Source organism: Onychostoma macrolepis, chromosome 01 (assembly GCF_012432095.1).
Source record: "Onychostoma macrolepis isolate SWU-2019 chromosome 01, ASM1243209v1, whole genome shotgun sequence".
In the NCBI taxonomy this organism is placed as follows: Eukaryota; Metazoa; Chordata; class Actinopteri; order Cypriniformes; family Cyprinidae; genus Onychostoma; species Onychostoma macrolepis.
Genome location: NC_081155.1, coordinates 32,404,902 through 32,420,548, shown reverse-complemented (window position 1 = coordinate 32,420,548; position 15,647 = coordinate 32,404,902). Strand labels below are relative to the sequence as shown.

The following is a 15,647-nucleotide window of genomic DNA, read 5'->3' as shown; positions in this document are numbered from 1 at the left end:
CGCACAGTAAACAGTGCGCGAGTACAGAGCTCTCTATCGCATGTTGTTGCGCTTGAATGTTTAAACTGACAAGAATTAAACACGCACACTGGGTCTTGCAGCATCAACTGTGAACTGGGCCGCTGATAACACGGATAATGAACAAAGTGAAACTGCGACGGGACAGATTAGACTGTAGTGGGCCGTAACACCATAACAGAACGCTTCAACTGGATCGAACGAGACAAGTGTCTCTGAGTGAGTGAACTCGCTGTTGGAGAAAAAGCGCAGCTGGTACCAGAATATCGATAATGCAGAAACACGATATCAAATATCGTGAAATTTTTAAATCAAATATTTCAGTATCAATATGTAGTGTCAAAAATATCAATGTTTTTGACAATATGTATTTTTGGCACAACCCTTCATTTTTAGCTTGGTTTATCAACATCTTGGCTTGCTTAAATTCTTAAAGGGATGGTCATGCAGTCCTGTTGACAAGTTTAGTGTTACCAACAAGGCATTTCTTGCAACTTGGTATGAGATTTCAACATTTCACGGATGCGATGAGGTCATATTGGCTCTATGCTTAGGCTATGATGACTGCTTGATTCATACTGTCAGAAAAGAAGAAGAAAAAAAAACTACATACAATGAGGTCCAAATATAATATAAAATACATTTTTAGAAATATATACAAGTGTGAAAATGTACATAAAATTCAGATATTTCTTAATTTTACATGACAATGTTTCATTATTTTTAATTTGTCAATTCTGAAGCGGATCAATTCTAGGTTTAAAACTGAGTTTGAATCCCAGATTTTCAATATGGTCTCAGAGTTTGTGTGAAGTGAAGTGTGGAGACCTTTAAAGGCCACAACATTCACACATAATCTGTACCATCAGCTCTTCACAGTAAACTCACTCAAATGGGACATCAGAGGCGTCACTCTTTCCTTCTCTCCTCCCTGACATTCCAACAACCTTTCTCATGTTCTTTGACTCCCCTTCAACCCCTCCATCCATCGTTCCCTCATTTGCACTCACTACAGTCAAATGAACTAAATTCAAACTGCCCAATGGGTTCCAGTCAGGGGTGGTGTGCTGTGGTCTGCAATTGGTTGATTTGAGTAGAAGGGCAGGGATGTTTATTCTTGGACTATGGCATTTCCTCTTTGAGAGACAGACACGCACATAGACTTCTGATTATGGCAATGGACTGAGTCCTCCGAGTCAAGAGACCAAGGTCACATTTCAGTTAGTTGTAGAAGACCTGGCCACAGGATCACTCAATTAAATGAATCAAATCTGGAAAACACTTACTTGCACACTTGTTGGCATGTCCTGTTTAAAAATAGGACATTCACTTTCATTTTCACTTATAAAAGTACAATGTTTTTGAAAGAATTAAAAAATGAATTATGTCAGGTGTAACTAAGTTACAGTTCCTTTTCTGTGAAATAGCAACAAGTTACTGTTCATTTCCATTTTCTCACAGCCTGGCATAAGAAGTTTCAAATCCTTAAACTAGCAATACATGGATTTACCAGAAAATCACTGACTAAATCTGAGAAAAAAAAAAAAAAAAAAAAAAAATCGCCCATTATAAACAGGGTTCTCACACATTTAGACAATTAAATTTGCACTATTTCTTTCCAATTGTTTGGAATAACTGAATCATTCAAATTCAAACTAATTCAATTCAGATGCACACCATAATTTATCTAAAAACCAGTTTAACCATTTATTGAATAAAAATAAAAACAAATTTAGCTTACAAATAGCACATTACTAATTTTTCCTCACTCTACGAAACAACATTAAGCTGATTAAATATTAACAGCTACAAAAACATCAATTTTTTACACGACTTTTAATATTTTATTAACATCTGTGACACTTCCAGGCCTCAATAAATAAATAAATATCAATACAAGTTAGTTAGTAAAACTCACACTCAAACACAACGATTCTTCAGGGAAACTGAACTACCTTCGGCCTTCTGTTTGACCCATGTGACAGGCTTTTCAGCACAACTTCCTTCTCGTAAACATGTTCAAAATCAGATTGATTTTCATCAAAATTCAAGGCCACAAAAGGACATTTACTTTCAATTCTTAATGAATCCCCTGAGCTTCCTTTCTCTTTAGAGCTCTTAAATCTGTTGAATTTTTTCCATCTAAAAGTTTTGCACCACTCCTCCTCCATCTGAAAACTACTAGCCAAATTACTGGTACTACACAAAAACAACACGTTTCCTCATAGATTCCTATTCTGTCATTTTTGTAGTTGATGACATCAGTATCAGTACGCCGTTTCAGCCGATACCAGTTCTCAGTATCGACTGCTGAAATGTGCCAATGATCCTCTACAATAATTAGTGTACAAGTTCTTCTTTACCCTCCCTCCTTCTTTCTTTCCTGCACAAATAAAATGCGGTTATTCACACAGCGACCTCAAAATCATACAATCCAACACATGCTGCAGAGAAAGAAACTTTACACCCACTCTTTCAGTTCTCTCATGGATTTTTGCAAAGGTACATTTTAGTAAAGCCATGTGAACAGTTATACAACAAACTGCAAGTCACTAATCACAAATTAGCAAGGAATATTATTACATTAGTGTAAATCAGATGCAAAGACTATTATTAATGCACTATGAGCATACATTATTACCTAAAACCAAAACATTACCACCATATACCATGGAAAAGAACAAAAAAGTACCATGGAATTACCTCATTTTTATAGGACATGTAGCCTACACAATGGTTCTTTGAAATACTTGAGTACTATAAACCCCATGATATTTACAAAATACCACAGTTACTGTCTGAAATTATTGTAACATTACAGCCACAGCACTTTTCATAAAGGGACAATTATATGCAACATCTATATAAGTATCAACAGCAAAGATCAGCATATTATCGGCTTCACATGAAACGTTCTTTTCTAATTGTGAAAGACTGATAAGGTCCTCTTTTGTACCACTGGCAAACACAGCGGTGGTCACCTATTATATAATTGATGTCTTTTTTTATAGTACAGAACAAATGGCTTTTTAGCCCTGAGAGACCTTTGATGACAACATGAGGGAAAAAACGTCCTTGTGAATATATGACTTGTTAAAACATTTTTTTCTAGTTTTTCTATTAAGGGAACTGACCCAACAACTATTTTCAAGTTGTTTTCCTATAAGAAAGTGTCTGTGAAAATGTAAACTAAAATTGTACAAATAAAACTAAAAAGCTAACGGTTGCCCAGCATCTGTGTTTGTGTGGTTTCTTAGTTTCACAACGCATTCTGTGTAAAGCGTGAAATTCCCCCCACCCCGGTGTCTCAGTGGCAGGGTTAGCAGGTGGGAAAAACCATTATAGCCAGCTGGGTGAACAAGACGAGGAAGGATTTAAGAGCAATGCCACAAATGAGAAATGAGTGCTGCTAAATTGAGTAAAACATTGTCTGAGCTACAGTTCAGATGGTGAATAAGCCATTGTTAAAGCACCAAATATCCATATGCATCCGGTACACATAAATGTTGAATACAACAACTGCCTAGGAGGACTACACATAAATTCAGATTCTGACCTCTGACCCCGAATTACTCACATTCCAGTTAGTCCATTAAAAGCGCACCAACAACGTGTAACTATTGCTTATGCTGTGTATCGGGAATTCTTGTTCATTCAAATTCAAAACACAACAGACCAGATATTCTTTGCTTTTAAATCTAAATATGTACATATTTATGTTAAATATTCTCTACTATCGCAGCTTAACTTGCAAAGATAATTATAAATCGGTTGTAGGTTGATAAGAGCAAACATTTCGATTTGTTGAGCATCTCAACCAGCAATTTCTGAGTGCAACAGAAAATACACTTAATGACCCTGGAACACTTTTGATTCCAAGTAAACATCCACTAGCAGGCAATAATAACTATGAGGCAATACTACTCTGGTTCATGTCTTTCCATAACATCCACAAACTCCTTTAAGATATCAGACTCCTTAAGGTTATCAGAAAGGAGATTCACTCACACCAAAAACAATTATAGAAACAGGCAGGCTTTGCAAAAATGTTCCAATACTAGACCACAAGAGAAAGCAGAAACACTGTATCATGTCCACTGCAAGACCATCTGTTTAGTAAAGTCAAGGGAGTCTTTTCATTATTTTTCCTTATGAGAACAAAGCATTGTTTTGAGTCACCATTCCTTTGGAAAATCAAAAAAGATCCCACACACTTACAGTGAGGGCCTGTCATACCAGAACTAAAGAAATGAAATGAAAACACCCGCCTTCATATTCCTGCTATTAGCCCAGTTTTTAATTTGACTAAACATGCATTTATAAAAAGGCTACAGTAGATTTTGCGGTCATGATTCTGCTCAAATGTGTATTAACGTGTCCATATCCACATTTTGACAAGCGAGGAGTTACTTCACTTCTGATTAATTCACAAGATTGAGAAGAACATGGAAGGAGGAGAGGAAAAGCTGATAAGACATTATTATTAATACAGCAGTGTGTGCCAATGCACTTATCAGCACTGACACATCACTTTAATGAAGCGAGAGGGGAACAGAAAAACTCATGTCAGGATCAGAGAAATCACTCCCACTCCCCCTCACATGCACAGTGGGCCTAAATGGGGTAAAAACGGAAACATCCTTTACTAAAAATACTCCAACTCAGTTCACCGTTGACCTTAATGATGTCACCAAAGTTCTGGGAAAAGAACAAATGGATCACAGCTGAGAATTTAGCCCAAGACTCAAATAAAAACATTTCCAACCCATCCAGCTATGTTTTTTCTATTAGGTTTCAGAGAGGTGTACTTCAAAAGTAGACATTCATCTAAACCAGTACAGAACATACTGCTCTACTTGCATCTAACACCAAAAACGTATTTCGCGATAACGGTATTTCTCTCAATATAGCCATTTTCCTCTCATTTTATTCTATTTTTGTTATTAAAAATAAGAACAAATAAGCAAATTACAAACAATAGGAAAAATACAACAGAACAAAAATACAAATTAAAATAATTTTTTTCAGCTACAGGTGGTTTATTTACATGTAAGAAACCAGTAAATAAACACTCCATAATCTTCACGGTATGAATCAAATATTAAGAGATTCTTATTAAATATAAAAAGTGATTAGTCATGTAAAATCATGCATGTACTAAATACTCGACCACCAGCTTTCTGAGAGAGGCATTACACTTTACAGGCGTTACAGACATACACTTTGTGTATGTGTGTCACTGCAAGCACCGCATTCCGTTCTTTTACCACAGCTTATTGTGCTTACTATCTCTAACATCAAACACATCCCACTCTTATTTTCTCATTCATGCATTTCTTTCACAGTGTATATAATTATCGATTATCTGACACTTTATACTGTCATGATATATACACCATACCAACCAGCCCTATTCTGCATGCAAAATTTACTAGTTAAAGGGGTCATCGGATGCAAAAATTCACTTTTACATGTTGTTTGAACTGAAATGTGCATTGGCAGTGTGTGTAAACAACCACCCTATAATGATAAAAATCCACCCAGTGTTTTTTTTTTTAAATCTCGATAAATCTAAATCCCTTTCTAAAATCAAGGCGATCTCAGATTCTTAGCTGTGTGACATCACACAGGCCAAGGCCCCTGCCATGATTGTTGATTGACACTAGCATTTTACCTTAGACCTGCCCTGAGTGAGCTGTAAACAGTCCGCCATTGTTTCGATGCTGGAGCAGGTGTAGACAAGAATGACTCCTAAGCGATTGAGGCGTTTTGTTGTTGGACGTAATAATGAACACAGCAGTCATTTACTCCCAACTTCTGTTTTTGAAGGGAATGCGCCCCCGATCTACCTAAATGCGTCTATGTTAGCGTGAATCATTCGTGATCCAGCCTCACCTCCAAAAGAAGTGAGTATAAGTTTTTTTTTTAATGAATTTTGCAAATCGCCTTTCGTAATAATGTGCTAGTTAGCAAGTTTCACAATTAATGCGACTAAAGTTTACAGTCTCTCAGAGAACTGTGCGTCACACCATGGAAGAGAGGGGCAGGGTGAAGCAGAGCTCATTAGCATTTAAAGGAACATGCACTGAAACGGCTTGCTGTGAACAGAGCTGTTTTTGACAGGTAAAAAGGGTGTTGTTTTACACTACCATTGAGAAATTTTAACCACAGTATGTTATAGACTTTTCATTAAGACCCTAAAGAATCATTTCAACTTGTGGAAAATGGGCATCCGATGACCCCTTTAAACTAACTAGACACTAGTAACAGTAAGTAGGAATTAATTATATTACCAATAACTAGCACCAACCATTTATATCATAGGTATTTGGTGTGTTATCAAGATCAACTGGTTTTTGAGTCTTGTGGTATTACAAAAGATAACAGTGAAGAAGTGTTTTTGTTGTTTAAAAACTCAAACAACATGTGATTCTGCAATATTTAAAACTCAACATGTGATTCTGCATTTCTCTAAAAACCCTTCCAGGAGGTCTCATTCACTATGGCTGATTCGCTACTACACAAAAACAGGCAGGAGAGAGGAAATGAAACCATTGTTATGAAACTGCAGGGCTAATGTGTTTCGGAAGAATGTGAATCAATTCCAAAGTCCATTTTTTACACAATGCCTAAGTAAAATTAGACTGTATAAACATCGTTTTTTCCTCCTACAGATAACAACATCAGACCTTAACAATGCAAAATTATTTTTTACATGTGATACAAATCTGTTATTGATGTCAGCTTTTTCTAACTGCAGTGAAACAAAATTCAGTAAATAGCAATCAGAGTATACACGGGATCATTGGAGAGCTCAAAATTTTCTAAACCTTCTTGCGGTCCTTACACAGCCTGAAATGCCCATAATGGATCAAAAGTGATCTGAGCAGATGGTTCTTTTTGAGATTTCATGTATGTTTCCAAAACATCAGCAAGCTCAAAAGATTTAGTAAACCCTGACAAACAGATGTCTCACATTAAGTCATCATGCAGATGAAACATGGCACTTTTATGGCTTGGAGGGAAAAAATTATGAGATGTGTGTGGGTGGCATAAATGTCAAGATTTTTTTTTCTGCATGGCATAAGTTTTTGGTAAATGGAAGAAATGTAATGTAGTGTCATAATTATGGAACACGGGTAATTTTCACGTAAGCCTCAGAAGCAGGGGTAGCAAAATCATTTTCGGATGAGTTTTATTTGTTCAACAGTGTATACACATGCTCTTTTGGAGCTTATATAGACTCAATATGCACAATTAAAGGCAAGAGACTTTAGATTAGCAAATTAACAAATATTAAAATCAAGCAATAAACTGACGTAAGAAAGAAAGAAAAGAAAAACAAAGAAAGAGCTGGGCCGGATAACTTCAGCTTTTATCTGCAGCTAAAATATGAATATATTATACTAAATATTAAAAATGAATGTGAAAGTTTTTAAGTGATAATTTATTAATTTTCCTTAAATGAAAAGCACTCTAGTCAGATTTTATTCCTTCGCAGGTCTTATTCAGCTTGTGGTTCGTATATATTTGAGCCCCTGCTCTTAAAGTGTTTTTGTGAATGTATACATGAACAATAATCATATTAGTAAATACAAATCTGTATTTCCAGTCTGATTTAAGATTTACAACACCTTCAGCCTTATATTTAACACTAAAACAGAAATAAAGACTAAAGTTTGGTGTCTAGATTTCAATCTCAAGTTGTTTTCGCTTTTCTGTTTGTCTCTCTTGTTCCCTCTTCCTCCTTTTCTTCTACTTCGCTCCTATCTCAGTACATCTCATTCTTCTGCTCTTTTCCTGTTGCTCTCAGCAGCAAGCACACCAAGGCGAGGGTCATTACATGAGGAAGTAACACCTTAAAACTCCAAAGCCCCTGTTGTACACACACTTACCCTAATATGTGTGTGCACATGGACATAACAGGCTTATAAAACATAATAACTGGCAGGGGAACACAGACAATTGGTTATGTAAGGAGAGAATGGAGACTCTCGCAAGGGCAAAGCTTCAATATCCTGAAATGTTTACAAATGGATAATAGCAAACGGCACACAAATACACTCCCTTACATGCAAACACACACACCACAGTTGTGAGAATGTTGTGCACAGACACAATCATAAGCAAGTTTCAGCGTGGCTTTCCGCTCTCATTGTGGGCATCTGGTATCTTAACCATGTATGAGACTGAATGAGTGTGTGAAAAAGAGAGAAAGCAGGAAGAGAGAAAAACAAGATTGAAAAGATATATAGGCAAAACAATTGATTGTAGTGTGAATTAGGGCAGGATGATATTCTTGTTACAGTCACAATTATTTTACTTAGAAAAAGTAAGAAACATTGTCACAAGCACAGTGATTTCAAAGTGTTTTCTAAAGTCTCAGACCGGTTTTATCTTGCAAGTAAGAAAGTGTTAAAATGTTTCTTACTCAAACTCTGATTAAAGCAAATACAGCATCAGAGTAATCAAGATTTATTTGAATCAGCACAAATATACTGCAGAGACCTGGAAATATATTTCTGCATATGACTGCAACAGTGTGACTAATTCTTTGACCTGTGCCACCGTTTCACAAACACCTGAGGCCCTGGGCCCGGTTGCATAAAGCACCTGAAGTTTTTCCCTTACGTATGACACTTAAGGAGTGATTTCCCCTTATCTAAGGGAATGACTTGAGGGTGTTGCATACAATCCCTTAAACCATTCCCTTAGTTAAGGGAAACCGCTAAGTATTTCACAACAGCGACCCAGGTTTTGCTGTTAAAAAAAAAATCTACTGTTGCCATGGACACGTTAATGCAGATAGCGGTGTTAAGGTGCGTTCACACCAGACGCGAATGAAGCGTTAAGCGCGAGAGATTTACATGTTAAGTCAATGCAAACACGCGAATAGACATCTTGCAGCGTGATTCGTGCGAGTTGAAAAATCTTAACTTTGGCGAAAATTCGCGCCGTGTTAACCAATCAGGAACTTGCTCTAGTAGTGACATGATTACGATGTAGCGAGGGAGGCAGAAATCCGAAACAACAATGGAGGACAAAATCATCGTCCCTGTATGTGGATACCCGGAGCTGTACATCTTGATACTTTTATAGAAACAGGAATAAAAGGGATCTTGCTTGGGGTGTTACTTTGTGCACGACATAGCAAATCATAATTTATAGCCTATTTGTTACATCAAAATATTATTTCTATGTTAAAACTAGAATAGGCTACTTATGGCAAACATTTGTACATTCATTCTAATTATATCCTATTGCAAATACACTCACAATCAGGGCAGCATTAACCATTGGGCTAGGCGGGGCTGAAGCCCCGGGGCCCGAGCAAGGAGGGGGCCCGTGATTGGCTGTGGAGTAGATTGACTGGTCATTGGTAGCGCCGATCGCCAAAGCCCCACCACGCCCCCCACTTATTACCGCTATTATTTAGTGGCGCTTTTCCATAAATTTCAGTGCAGTACCATTGTCTAAATGATGGCATCTGTGCAAATGCTTATAGTAAACAATAAAAAAGAAACAGGAAAATTACTTATGGATAACTACATCAAATACTATTGGCAGCTTACCAAATTATCGCATTCCTGTCCTTTTTCCCACCACTGCTGTGCTACCCCATAATATACTACATGACAAAAATCTTCATGAAAACTATATTTCCTCTTTTAAAGTCAGCATTAAATGACAATTTATCCTATCTATTTTGTAAATGCATGTTACAGATATTATTGTGAATGATTCATCCACGTGTGTTTCTCATTTTTCTGACCTATTCATTTAAAACAATAGCAGTGAAAACATACTTCATTCTGGTGACGAATACGAGACTACTCCAATCATTTAGTCTGTTTAAACCCCACCCTTCCAAAATTGACTACAAGTTACCTTTTTTGGCAAAAAACAGAAGAGATGTTGCTACTTCCATTTCATCACAACTTTTACTGTATGCAAAGTGTCAGTGAGAGAGGGAGTATTGTTTGTAAAAATTACAAAGACAAAAAAAAAAAAAACCTACATCTGGTTCAAAACTGTTTTGGGATCATGTTAATGGATTTAAATTTACCACATAAATCAAAATAATGTGTGTGTATATTTTGATATAATATTCATTGACAATCTTTTCATCTACATGTTTAAATTTTTTTTTTTTAAATAAATCATACAGGGAGGGCTGATTTCCAATATAGTTCTACTAGAACCACAAATGAGTGTATTTGCCACAATCATAACTCACATGCACAGTCTATGTTTGACCACCACAATAAATTGATGAAAATAAAAAATCCAATGAGAATGCTACAACAACAGCACTCTTTGTACTTGACATTCATTCACACTGTTTTGGGATAAGTAGTAGATTTCTAAATTACTGCAATTTGTAATTATGGAAATACTACTTCAAAAAACGAGACAACAACAAAATAAAAAGTTATAGACATACACTAAAGGCACAAGTGAAATTGAAGAACGAACTGGTGTGATGTCATTTCGAACAAAACCAGGCCAAAACAAAGTTTGTTTGGAGTTTCGAGAGTTCAAAACATCTTGGCAAAAACAAAACAAAAAATAAAACCTTTCAGAGAAGTTTGCTCTGGCTTTTGACGTCTTCTCCAGCTGATTTCTTCTGTTCAGTCCGAGATCAGACATCCATTAGTGAAAGCAAGAACACATGATCTGTAATCCTAATTGAAAGAGTCATCGATGCAGTTTTTTTTTTTTTAAGTATAAAGCTGCGTGCTTTAGAGCAGGGTTCCTCAAATCTTACCCTGGAGGTCCAATCCACTGCAGAGTTTAGCTCCAACCCTGATCAAACTCACCTGTCTGATTTTCTAATGATCCTGAAGACATTGAGTAGCATGTTCAGGTGTGTTTGATTAGGGTTAGAGCTAAACTCTGCAGGAAAGTGGATCTCGAGGTCCAGATTTGAGGAGTCCTGCTTTAGAGCAAGCAGTAAAAATGCTATATAAATAATTGTGGCATGACTTGACTGGATTGCCGAATTGCAGAACTCGCAGAATTACAACAGAAAGCCTGTCATTCAGTCAGTGCTTATCATGGCGGAGATACTGTTGATGAGAACCTGATGAGAACCAAGAACAAAGCCATACGTGTTCATAATGCTCAAGTGAAATGCTATAGTAATACTATAAATCTGTGGAAGAATTTGATATCACGCATAAGGCGGATGGCGCAACGCACTGTTTCGTTTACTACACACATACTAAACTGCGGACAACGCTCGCGGTGTTTTCATCTTCTGCCATCTCACTATATGATGATATTAACACTGCTGCTCTGAGAGTCATTTCATTAGCATTTTACAGTTTAATTTGAGAAAACTACTGTCATATCACATGATACACAGCAGCTGCAAGTTCCTCACGGCAACCCATTAAAAATAACAGTTTAGTTTAGAAACTGTATCAGAATATTACTATTTAGCAGTCTTAAGACTCGATGCTTCTACTACTAATAAATCTTTATTTTTAAAAGGAATAATCCCATTTGTTTTCCTTTTAATTTTAACAGTAAACCTCTGTTGTGCAGCACTTTGTTTGCCAAAAATAAAAGGGTTTAATTTTAATTTGATTAGGATAAGTTAAATTAATGTTTTATGCCTTCATCTGATTACCAGAAAAATTAAGAAGAACATTTTATAGGGCCCTATTATTGTTTAAGAAAGGACCCTATACAAAAAAAGAATAGGTTTAAAATACAGGTCTGTGGTTCTTAATTTCTTTTTATTAATTCACCATTTGCAAACTGATGTTTAAGGTTCATTTTTTTAGGAATATCAATAGCTTTTGTATTAAAACTATATTCACTGAATGCAATCAAAAAAATCGAGAATTGAATTGGGACATCTGCATCGATACCCAGCTAAACAAATTGGGATGTTTGCTATACCACTGCAAAGATATTTAGAACTTCTTTTCACCCCTAAATGAAGAATGCAAAAGAACTTTGCGGTGAGCGAGTATACCAGGGCCTTAACCCAGCCTGGTCCTTGATGAAAACACTACTTTAACATGTTAATCTGATTACCACAAGGACCCACATTAATAACCAACTGAAAATCTCCTATCTAGTGGATTAGCCTAATATTACTAATTTATCATTGACCTGATACTTATCCAAAGTAAGTTACAAAACACATTTTACTGAAAAAACAACAAAAACAACAACAACAACTGGACACTGGAAGCAAGTTGTTTGTTAAAACACACAACTGTAGATTTTTAACAAACAGGTTGCAGTCAGAGACACAATGCAATTACTTCATTATGCAAAAGTCAGTACGCAACATCAAAGCTGCAATAATGTGTTCAGAAGGTGTTAGTGCTTATCTCTTCATTTATTTCACACTGGGCCAACAGTCACCAGCACACATTCAAACAGTAGCTTTTGGGTTTCTCTCAGCATGAAGCCCCAGAGAGTCAGAGGTCCCAGGGCCTGATCCATAATCATTATCTAGGCTACAGAGTATTCAGCGTACCTGAACATATCACACTAAATACAAGCAAAATATGACATCCTTTAAAGAAGTGCTTTAATTCTTCATGGCAGCACAAAGAGGGCCAGATCTGAAGGGCCTACACTATAAACTACATTCCTCAGATTCTTTTAATTCGTTAAATTCCGGGGCTAGAGACTCACAACCCAAAAATCCCACAAACAGAATTCAAACGTAGTTTTAAGTGACCACAGACAGCAGACATTCATACAATGCTGGTAGTTTACATAGCTGAAACTCTAATGAGCTTGTGGTCTGGGGCTAAATGGTGCTGTGCCATTTGTTTATTTCAGATGGTTTAAATGAGGATGATCTAGTCTGGACTGCAGGGCTTTGTGAGGAAATACTCCCTTTCCGACAGATGAGTAATACGCGTCTAAAATACCACAGAAACAAGGTCCTACCAACTCTGACGAGTGTGACTACTATCTTAAGCAGCTCTTTTAAGAAACCCTGTGGGCTCCGATTACGACAAAACTGAGCGTAGATGGAAAATAGTAACTTGCCCGACTATGTTTGGCTACATACTAAAGGAAAGGACACCACAATTTCCCAAAAATGAATAGAACTGGAGCTTGTGGCGCCTTCAAACAAGCTGGTCTAAATGAAACAATGTATTTAATGTCTGTTGCCGCTATGAACTGGCGACACCGTTTTATTCGGACATTTAAATAAACTGTATACGAAAACGTCTACTTTATTTATACATCGCAAAATGATTTATGTTTAATGTTTAAAACGTTTAAACGAAACAATTAAGCCAGCTTGAGTTGTATAAACGGTTTCCTTGAAACTTTTTAAAGTTAAACGGTTTTCTTGAGACGTTTTGAATGTTGTGGGTTTTATGAAACGTTGTACAAAACTGATGTATTAAGACGGCAAGCCAGCTTGAATTGTATAAACAATTTTCTTGAGACGTTTTAGGTCAGCTTGAGTTGTATAAACCGTTTTCTAGTTGTATAAACTTTTCATTTTAGACAGTCTACAGTTTCTCAAAACAATTGACGTTATCTATTGTGTAGCAGCGAGTACGTAAACAATCAAAAACACACAAGATGTGTCTCAAAATCTAGTGTGTTCCCTATCTAGGCAACAGAGGTCTCTTACCTGTTGCGTCCTGTCGGCAGGATTCTTCATGATCGCGTGCCGAAAACTATTGTCCACATATGACGCCATTCTGTCCGCGTGCAATCACATGTAACAAAAGATCTCCTTTATTAAAGTCCGAACATTTCCTCTAAGGCTTCCGACTCCTTCGTTTAAGCAGAGCCGTCATTTGTAAAACCCCATACGTTCCCTAAAAGACAAATGTCTCGTCGTGGGCCAGTTTCTGAGCCCCGGGCTGGAGTTGTATTCAAAGCACGGGTAACAGTAGATCCTCGCAGCGGCGTAACGTTACAGGGGCAAATATTTACACCCTTAAAAGTTTGTGGCATTCAAAAATCTCTTTCCGAAGAGAGCGTAATGACTACAGGGCAACAGAATCACGTTTCGCCGAGTAACATCACTGAAACAACTACACAACAACAAAACACGTCCACAAATGTCTGAGCATTGTCTTGTGTGCGGATAGAGGTTCACGTATATAACGTTACAGGCGTACGCTCCGTTGTTTCGGGGTCGCTGTTCATCACTCCGCGTCCGGCGGGTCTCTTCTGTTGCGTCGAAGACGAAAGACGAAAGCCGACGCTAAACGTCCGTTAATCCAAGTTGGAGTAGTTTAACAAACTGACGTGCGTCCATAGCGACTACGCGACAGACACCGGACTAACGGACGGGCGGGGTGAAACTGGACCGGTGACAACGCCGTGATTCACAAGAGTTGAAGCAAGAAATTAAACGGCCTCTAGCGCCCCCAGCGGACAACAAGTTCAGCCAAACTTTGAAGTAGAGTTGTGACAATGGAGCGGCGACCAGTGGACAACAAAGCGCGTTACATAACCAGAAAACATGCAGAAAAAAAGACGTTGGATCTAAAGGCACATTATATTTAAACGCTTAAATGTTTTCTATTCAAAAATCAATTTATTTAAAAACAACTGTTCTTGGTTCACAACCGGTAGCCTATAAATATCTTATTTACAACAAAGATTGCTATTAGATGTTGGCTATAGGCCCTACATGGCAAATGAAATATGTGATCACAGTAATCAACAACGGACTTTGTTACCTCTTAGACTTTTAGACATCAATTAAACACTTAGCCTCATTATTCATTTAATATTACATATTGATAAACAACCCTGCAAAAAAAAAAAAAATAGAAAGCCCAATAGAAACCATCACAGAAATTCCAATGGTTTCCATTAAAATACCATTATAAACCATTAGCTTTTTCCAGGAAAACCATTACAAAATTCCTTTTTGTAGTGTGTTTTGGGCATTTTTCCAATAGGATTTAACATCCCACCAATAGAATCCATCACATACCAGTAGACACCATTATAGTTTCCATTAAAACATTTTCTATTGTGTTTTGGGCAGGATTCTATTGTTTTGGTTTTTTTTTCAGCAGGGAATTTAAGATGTGAACAACATTCTAAGCAATATGATTAAATCTTTACTAACGCGTGTTAAAAGGCATTTAAGCCTAATGATATGACGTATTATTAAGAATATAAGAGAGTTTTTAAATTGTTTTATAGAAGTGAAAACTGTTTTCTTTTAGTGTGTTGAACCTAAAACGACCAGCAGGTTGCGCTAGATTACTGTACATTTAGTGAACACTCGCGTTAGTTTAGTGGAGGGTCTCCCCACTAGGTTTATTACGAATGGTTCGTGAGCTCGAGAAATGCCAATACCAAACAAAACAAACAAACAAAAACACATTTTATAAATTAAATATAGGCTACTATATAATTTTAAAAATGTATAAAATAAAATAGAACTACAATTTAGTTTCTTGTTTTATCTGCTGTAACGAAGCAGTAGGCTACATTTATTTGGCTACTTATTAAAGTTCATTTAATGAAAATCTCAGTACGTATTCAAAGTAAATAATTTACATTTTAGAGAATTTACATATAATTTAAATTGGAGTTCAGCTGATAAAGACAGAAACGTCTAGTCAAGATCATGTGCATGATCATATTTACAGTGTTTGTGCAGTTTG

The 15,647-nt window shown here is 36.7% G+C and overlaps 1 protein-coding gene across 3 annotated transcripts in view; it reads right to left on the bottom strand.

Moving 5' to 3' along the window:
* The window catches only part of rapgef2a (Rap guanine nucleotide exchange factor 2a), a 38,870-nt gene extending 24,490 nt beyond the window's left edge, over positions 1–14,380 (bottom strand). For 2 of the 3 annotated variants that reach the window (XM_058772360.1, XM_058772374.1), the window contains exon 1: positions 13,643–14,380. In XM_058772360.1, coding sequence (XP_058628343.1) covers positions 13,643–13,711 — 69 coding nt within the window. In that variant the 5' untranslated portion in view covers positions 13,712–14,380. The remainder of the gene's footprint in view (positions 1–13,642) is intronic. The other variant, XM_058772367.1, reaches the window with a different exon arrangement.
* Positions 14,381–15,647: the final 1,267 nt, after the last annotated feature.